General features: G+C 40.3%; 1 protein-coding gene across 3 annotated transcripts in view; it reads left to right on the top strand.

The window, feature by feature from the left end:
* The window catches only part of ANAPC4 (anaphase promoting complex subunit 4), a 33,898-nt gene extending 26,889 nt beyond the window's left edge, over positions 1-7,009 (top strand). For 2 of the 3 annotated variants that reach the window (XM_042936767.1, XM_042936766.1), the window contains exons 21-28: positions 1,337-1,434; positions 2,300-2,361; positions 2,440-2,478; positions 2,575-2,676; positions 3,896-3,970; positions 4,921-5,094; positions 6,033-6,156; positions 6,654-7,009. In XM_042936767.1, the coding sequence (XP_042792701.1) occupies positions 1,337-1,434; positions 2,300-2,361; positions 2,440-2,478; positions 2,575-2,676; positions 3,896-3,970; positions 4,921-5,094; positions 6,033-6,156; positions 6,654-6,878 (899 nt within the window). In that variant the 3' untranslated portion in view covers positions 6,879-7,009. The remainder of the gene's footprint in view (positions 1-1,336; positions 1,435-2,299; positions 2,362-2,439; positions 2,479-2,574; positions 2,677-3,895; positions 3,971-4,920; positions 5,095-6,032; positions 6,157-6,653) is intronic. The other variant, XM_042936768.1, reaches the window with a different exon arrangement.
* Positions 7,010-7,893: the final 884 nt, after the last annotated feature.

Below are 7,893 nucleotides of genomic sequence, written 5' to 3'. Positions count from 1 at the left end.
GAGACTCAAGCACTTTACTTAGATTTACTGGTTTACTGTAAAGATACAACTCGGAACAGCCAAGTGGAAGAGATGCGTAGGGCAGGGTATGGGGGAGGGGCTCGGAACTTCCCTGCCTGCTCTGGGCATGCCACCCTCCCAGCACCGGGAAGCCCTCTGAAGCCCACTGGTTGGGTTTTGTATGGGGGTTTCATTATGCAGGCATGCTTGATTAAATCATTGGTTGTTGGTGATTGAATTCCACTCCAGCTTCTCTCCTGCCCTGGAAGTCGGGGGATGGAGCTAAAAAGTCCAGACTTCTCATCAGAGCTTGGTCTTTCTGGTGACCAGTCCTCATCCTGAAGCTTTCCTAGGGATCTACCCACAGTCGTCTCATTACAACAGAAGATGTTCCTATCACCCTTATCACTCAGGAAATTCTCAGGGTTTTGGAGCTCTGTGCCAGGAACCAGGGACAAAGACCAAATGTCTTTCTCTGCTCCCACAGCATCTGTTACCTGTGGGGAGCTTATAATGTTGATCTGATTAAAGCTCACTTTGTCCAGCATAGCTGGGACAGGAGATGCTGCAGGTGAGGGAGAAGCCCGCAGAACTCAGTAGAAGAGTGCAGGCCTGGGAGGCAGAGGGTTTGATTTACAGGTCTAGATTGTTAGTCATTTCCACACTGGGCAATTGCCCAGATCTTCTCTGTGCCTCATTTTTTAGTCTGTAAGTTGGAGAGTGAGATGCTTACTTTGCACAGCTGCTGTGAGCAGTAGGAAGAACAGATACAAAGGACCGGAGCGTAGTTGGTATCCATAAACGCTGAATCATACAGGACTGTCTCCTGGTAAAGTAGCCTTTTGAAAAGTAAAGAGCGTATTTACACAGCACTAGTTTCTCGTCTCCTGTTTCTGTTTTTAAGTATTATACTCTTCCAGAACAGTGCTGGACTGTTGTCACCCCATTGTGGCAAAGAGTAGAGAAGAACAAACTTTATTATATGTCTTTTGGTTCCCAAATGATCCCCTCCTTATACCCAGTGAAAGCATACTATTTGATTTTGGTAGGGAAAACAGAATAAAGAATACCAAGCTGCTAGGACTTGGATTGTAGTTAAGTGCGGTGGTTTTTAGGGGGGTACTTAGGGGTGGCAGCAGGCGATGATGAAAGTCAGAAGGCCATACTCGTTTCCAGTGAGGTGGGTGTGAAGGATAATGAAAGGGCCAGGGAGATTTCCACTGCCCCATAAGCTGCGCGGGCTGGCTCTGACGAGATTGTTTTCTCCTAATCATTTGGTTTGCTATAGCTTTGTGTTTTTGTTTTTGTTTTTCTTTCTCTTTTTGTTTGAAACCAGAAAGTCCTTTGCTGTTTCCATATTATCCTCGAAAATCATTGCATTTTGTGAAAAGGCGGATGGAGAACATTATTGACCTATGCTTGCAAAAACCAGCAGTAAGTTTGAAAGAAATGCATGTCTTTGAGTAGGAATGAGAATATCTACAATATGTGGCTCACTTATGCAAACGATCATGGTTATTAAGGTGAGCCACGTGAAAATGCTGATAGTCAACTTCTGGCTAACAAAAATGGCAGTTTCATATGGTTTACCCTAACGTTTCCTTTTATTGTTAGTTCCTTACATAAATTAAAAGTAACAAATACAGGGTTACTGAAAGGGTTGGCATCATTATTATTTGTTCCCAGAACAAACTTCCTTCCTTCCTTCCTTCCTTCCTTCCTTCCTTCCTTCCTTCCTTCCTTTCTTTTTTAACGTTTATTTATTTTTTGAGAGACAGAGAGAGACAGAGCATGAGCAGGGAAGGGGCAGAGAGAGAGAGAGAGAGAGGGAGTCACAGAATCCGAAGCAGGCTGCAGGCTCCAAGCTGTCAGCACAGAGCCCGACGCAGGGCTTGAACTCACGAGCACTGAGATCATGACCTGAGAGGAAGTTGGAGTTTAACTGACCGAGCCGCCCAGGCGCCCCCAGAACAAACTTCTTATAAACAGTCTTAGTTATGGGACTTTTGTGTCTCCAGCTGACTCCTGCAGGAGGGAGGATGGGTGTTCTGAGACGCGGGGCTGGGGTGGGGGTTCTTAGCCTTCCGTGCACTTCTCTCCAACACCCTTTTCAGCTCAGAATTTCTGCTCTCTCTTTTCCTTACTGTTAACGACTGTCATTGAAGTTTCCTGTGAGAAAGCTTTCTGATCTAGATGGTTTTTTACTAGATTTGAACAGCGATGGTCAGGTACTTTGTGTAGAGTGTGTGTGTGTGTATGTACATACTTTAATTGTGTTTTTAAATCTGTTTTTATTTAGGATGTAATTGGAAAATCGATGAATCAAGCAATCTGTATTCCATTATATAGGGATGCTAGAAGGTAATTCTGTTTCCTTTTTGGATGGTAAAATTCAGCGGCCAATTTAATTTTTTCTTACCTTTTCTTCTTTTGTTTTAGTGAGGACTGTACACGCAGATTGTTCAAATTTCCTTTTCTGTAAGTGTGTTTCTCCCCATCTCATGTGAACAATGCAGTTTTGTTCTCTCAATGATAGCTAAATATCATGTTTTGATATTAATTTTTTTTCCTTAGGTGGAATAATAAAACCTCAAATCTACATTATCTTCTTTTTACAATTTTAGAAGATTCACTTTATAAAATGTGCATCTTAAGGAGACATACTGATATTTCCCAGTAAGTATTAATCTAAAGTTTGAATTAGATAAGATTGTATTTTTTAAAAAATTTTTTAATGTTTATTCATTTTTGAGAGAGAGAAACTGAGTGGGGGAGGGGCAGGGAGAGAGTGAGATACAGAATCTGAAGCAGGCTCCAGTCTCTGAGCTGTCAGCACAGAGTCCAATGTGGGACTCGAACTCACGGACTGTGAGATGATGACCTGAGCCTAGGTCGAACGCTTAACTGAACCACCCAGGTGCCCCTATTATTTTTAATAGTAAAACGTACAGTGTCCCTTCCCTACATTTTGGGGTTTAGTTAAGCCACCTTCTGACTTTAGGCTTGTCACTGAACTGTCCTTAGTCTTAGTTTTCACATCATTAAGATGATAATGCCAAATCAGGAAGCTATGTGATCCCTTCTGATTCTGGGTTATTAATTTTATACAGGTATAGCTATGACATGTAGGATTTCTTTAGGGTTAAGAAAAATACAACAGCAGAGCACTCAGGATTGTATCTCATGAATGTGTAGCAGTTCAAAACTGTGTTTTTGGTTCCTTATAGAAAGGATTTTTACCTCAGGCTAAGTTTGCCTTGCATTAAACAAGAGGCCTTGCCTGTAGAGACTTCTTTTGAGAATCTGAAATGAAGATTCTAAAAAAAATAAATCATATACAGAATACCATTAGTATCTCAAATAGCTTTTTTTAAAGTTTATTTTGAGAGAGAGAGAGACAGCACGAGTGGGGGAGGGACAAAGAGTGGGAGACAGACTCCCAAGCAGGCTCCATACTATGAGCACAGAGCCCTCGAACTCACGAAACCATGAGATCATGACCTGAGCCGAAACCAAGAGTCGGACACTTAATCAATTGAGCCACCCATGCGCCCCTCAAATGGTTTTTAATCTGAATTTGAAGGAAGTTTTTTGAGGCCAAGATGAGGCCAAAGAGAAATAATTTGGTTGTTCCAAGTGCCCTTAATTTTTTAAGGTATCTAGCTACTTTAGTGACTAAGATTTTAAACCAAGTTGTCGTTTTGACGTAGGTTTGTCTATTTAGGCGTTTAAATTAGTTGTCAGTGTTGAAGAGTGAACATAATGGTATTTTGGTCTGGGGCTTGCTGTTCAGGTAAATATACTAATGCTGACAATCCTGTTCTTTCAAGCATTTAGATTATTGGCTCTCCAGGTTTTTCCATAGTCTTTTTTTTCCCCTCCTTCTTTCTTCAAGATCTGTAACTAATGGACTGATTGCTGTTAAATTTGGGAGCTTCACCTATGCCACAACTGAAAAAGTGAGAAGAAGGTAAGTCTTGAATCTTGTTTGGATGAGATTGTATATATATATGTACGATATGTGTGTATGCTTAATAAATGCAATTTTAGAAATACGGTTAGACTCAGTTACAGTGTTGATACCGTCCTTAGGAGGCCTTTGTAACTTGCAGCGTAGGGGACAGGATTGCTTATGTGTGTTACGCTTTGCTTTGACTTAACAATTGAATGGAACCTTCCTGCCCTACAGGAATTTATACAGCTGTGGTTTCCTGTAATTAGTACTTCTGTGCTCCCCTGGCTGTTAAGAAAGGGTGGTCGTTCCAAGGGGTATATGGCTGGAGTTCTTGTTACAACCAACAGTAATGTGAGGTGGTGTCATTCTCACTATTCTGGGAGGTCCTTAGGATATAAAGGGGTAACGTTACCAAAGTCACCCCTGAGTGTGTGGAATGAACACTAATCATAGGCCGGTCTTTTTCTCGTTCTCTTTTCCTTACATAAAAGGAGTTTTTAATGATGACGTCTTTGAAGTTGTTGTGACTTTTCCTGTGTGAGTCTTATTTTTACTTTTCAGTCTAGTTAGCCCAGTTTCTTTACTCAGTATACCGGCGAGGTGCCATTCATAGAATTTCCACAGGCTGAAGTCCTAACTCTTGATTCCAAGAGTTTTTTGGAACTGTGAAGCGACCTCACCCTCACAGACTTTTCTTTTTTCATGATGACCTGTTTTTAGGGCCTGGTTGTATTTGTGAATACGGTACAATAGATAACTGACTTGAGTGCAAACTAATGATATATTTTAGTATATGTGCTGCCGAAGCGAGCACTAACGATATATTTTAAATGTAATTAAATAGAATGTCACTGGGTTTTTGTTTCATGAATGTTTTTGTGTTGTACCAGTAGCATGTTATGTATACAGTATTTTCTCAATAGTCCGGATCATCTCTGACATAAAAGAATGTGCTTTACTTGTAGCACCTACAGTTGTTTAGATGCACAGTTTTATGACGATGAAACCGTAACGGTAGTTCTTAAAGACACAGTGGGGCGCGAAGGAAGAGACAGACTCTTGGTCCAGTTGCCGTTGTCTTCAGTGTATAACGGTGAGGATTCGGCAGAATATCAGTTCACTGGGGATTACTCGACAAGGTAACCACCTCCTTAGTAAGAGTATCTCTCTGTCATGACAGTTAAATGTTTTTTAATGTGTATCGCACATTTTAGTACCTTAGGTATGGTAGACAGTGGTTACTAGGAACAGTGGTAAAGTCAGCTGAGCAGAAGTACTATATTTTATTTAAGAAAACACGGACTTCGGCAACTCTCCTACCCTTTTGCTTTACTGATAAATCAAGAAGCATTTGCTAACATAAGGTGGGGAATTACCTGGAGTGGAGAATAGGATTTCTGTTAGTTCTGTTTTCTTTTTTTTTTAAAATTTTTTTTATTTGACGTTTATTTATTTTTGAGACATAGAGAGACAGAGCATGAACGGGGGAGGGTCAGAGAGAGAGGGAGACACAGAATCTGAAACAGGCTCCAGGCTCCGAGCTGTCAGCACAGAGCCCGATGCGGGGCTCGAACTCACGGACTGTGAGATCATGACCTGAGCCGAAGTCGGTCGCCCAACCGACTGAGCCACCCAGGCGCCCCTGTTAGTTCTGTTTTCAAGCATAGCATTAATCTCAGGTGATAGTAGAATTAATTATTTTAGATTTGCTCTTAGTGTCTTCCTACCAGAATTAGGACCTCGGTAGCCACATGGAGGGTACACAACCAATTCCAGAGATGGTTTTAGTTTTCTTAGATTTAAGTGAGTAGATCCCTCCTCTAATTTAAAAATGTGTCCATTTGCTTTCCTTGAAAAGGGATCAAAAACCGTAGTACGATGACATTCTGGCTACTTGGAATGGCGGAATTTTCCTAGAAGATAGTATCATAGCTTTTTCGATCGTGGCTGATAGAATTCTATTGGAAATGGGAGTATTGGTAAAAATGAAACCCATGGTGGATCCTGTTACTACCCCTTGTAAACCAGGGAGAAGATCCCCTTTTCATTCCTGGGTTGGTTTCTTTCCCCTTCCCAGGCTAGATGAACAGCGTAGTGCTATTCCCACACGTACCATGCATTTTGAGAAGCATTGGAGGTTACTGGAAAGTATGAAAGCACAGTACGTTGCTGGGAATGGTTTTCGCAAAGTATCCTGTGTGGTAAGTATTTACAGATTGTTTACGGACTCAGTAACAGGAAGAAGTGACTTTGGATCTATGAGGTCCTTTCAGAAAGTGTAAACATTTTGTGATGTATTGCTTTTATTGATTATGAGCGTGTTGTGGTCTTAGCTGTGTACCTTTCTTGTTCTGAGAAGTCTTACTGAGTAATAACAATTGTAGATGTTATTTATTTATTTATTTATTTAAGTAATCGCTACACCCAAAGTGGGGCTTACACGTATGTCCCCGAGACCAAGAATCGCATGCTCTTCTACCCGAGCTAGCCAGGAACCCCTGGCTTTTAATTATCATGACATTGTCACTGTTATATGTAGAGATCCTTTTGCAGCAAATGAGGCTGAGTTTAGTGGTTTTGTTGTAAATCAATGAAAAATAACTTTCGTATAAGACCATTCTTCAGATTTCTGATTTCTTATGTATCACGTATTAGTTAAGCCATTAATTTAAAAACTCTTGAACCTTTTCTTCTCCAGTTGAGCTCAAATCTCCGTCATGTAAGAGTATTTGAAATGGACATAGATGATGAATGGGAGCTTGATGAGTCTTCAGATGAAGAGGAGGAGGCCAGTAATAAGCCTGTGAAGGTAAAGGAGGAAGTGCTTTCAGAGTCGGAGGCAGAGAACCAGCCAGCCAGTGCTGCTTTAGCTCCAGAGATCGTCATCAAGGTGGAAAAACTTGACCCTGAGCTGGACCCCTAATCTAGCTTGCCATTATTTTGTACATTCTCATTATGTCAGGAAGGACATGGGAGATGGACTAAGATGTTTTGGACCATTCTTAATTTTCTTTGTGTAACAAAGAAATAAACCATAGATTATATTTTTCCTTATTCTGCTTCATCTTCTCTTAGTGGTGTAGTCACTATGATAGACTTTCTTCTTGCTGAGATTTCTTTTTAATACTGTGTGCAGAATTCATGTTTAAAGTAAAGGTAAATTGAACGGGAAGAGAATTTCAGTCTTTTCTGTTAAAAGATAGGTACTAGAAATCATTCCTATATCAAGAAGAAATTAAATTTAAACAATCAAAACGTAGATTACATTTATTCCTGTTTTTTCCATCTTCTTCTTTCTAGTTTATTCCAGGTCTCCAGAATACTTTCAAAATTATGTTTTCAAAGTAAATTACACTGCTTTACTGTAATGCTAAACAAGCCAGAAGATGGATACTCCCTTTACGATCTAAATAGCAAAAACACTGTTTGGCGCCGACGTGATTATCTTCTCATTTTGTTGCCATATTTGAGCTCTGAATTCTTTGAATTGGCAGCATTTAGATGTGTCTTTTTCCTCTTTTTAGAATTGGTCAAGGACACACAGTGGCTTTCTGTGTAACGCCTTGGGAATGCTAGAAATGTGGATCAGCTAAACCTAACTTCACGTTGGTGCAGATGAGCTGTTAATTTCCTGATGCTCATTCCTAAAGTTGAGTGGTATTGTCATGTGGCTTTCAAAGAATTTCTATTTTATATATGAATTGTAGTATCAGTTCACCAATAAATGAAAAGAATGACTTTTTAAAGCTTTAAATATCTTTGGGTAGGAAAATATACTATAATCAGAGGAGTGGGTAACTGCAGGGTTTTGTGTCATTTGTCTGTTTCTTTAAATAGTAGCTGTTACACTTGGATTGTAGGTACATCATGCTTTAGACACTCCAGGTACCTCAGTTGGTCTGGTCTGTGTTGGTTTAAAGAGAAAACTGAAGAGAAGC

The sequence above is a fragment of the Panthera leo genome, chromosome B1 (genome assembly GCF_018350215.1).
Source record: "Panthera leo isolate Ple1 chromosome B1, P.leo_Ple1_pat1.1, whole genome shotgun sequence".
NCBI classification, from domain to species: Eukaryota; Metazoa; Chordata; class Mammalia; order Carnivora; family Felidae; genus Panthera; species Panthera leo.
Note: the sequence above shows the minus strand (reverse complement) of the source record. Positions and strands in the feature narration are given on the sequence as shown.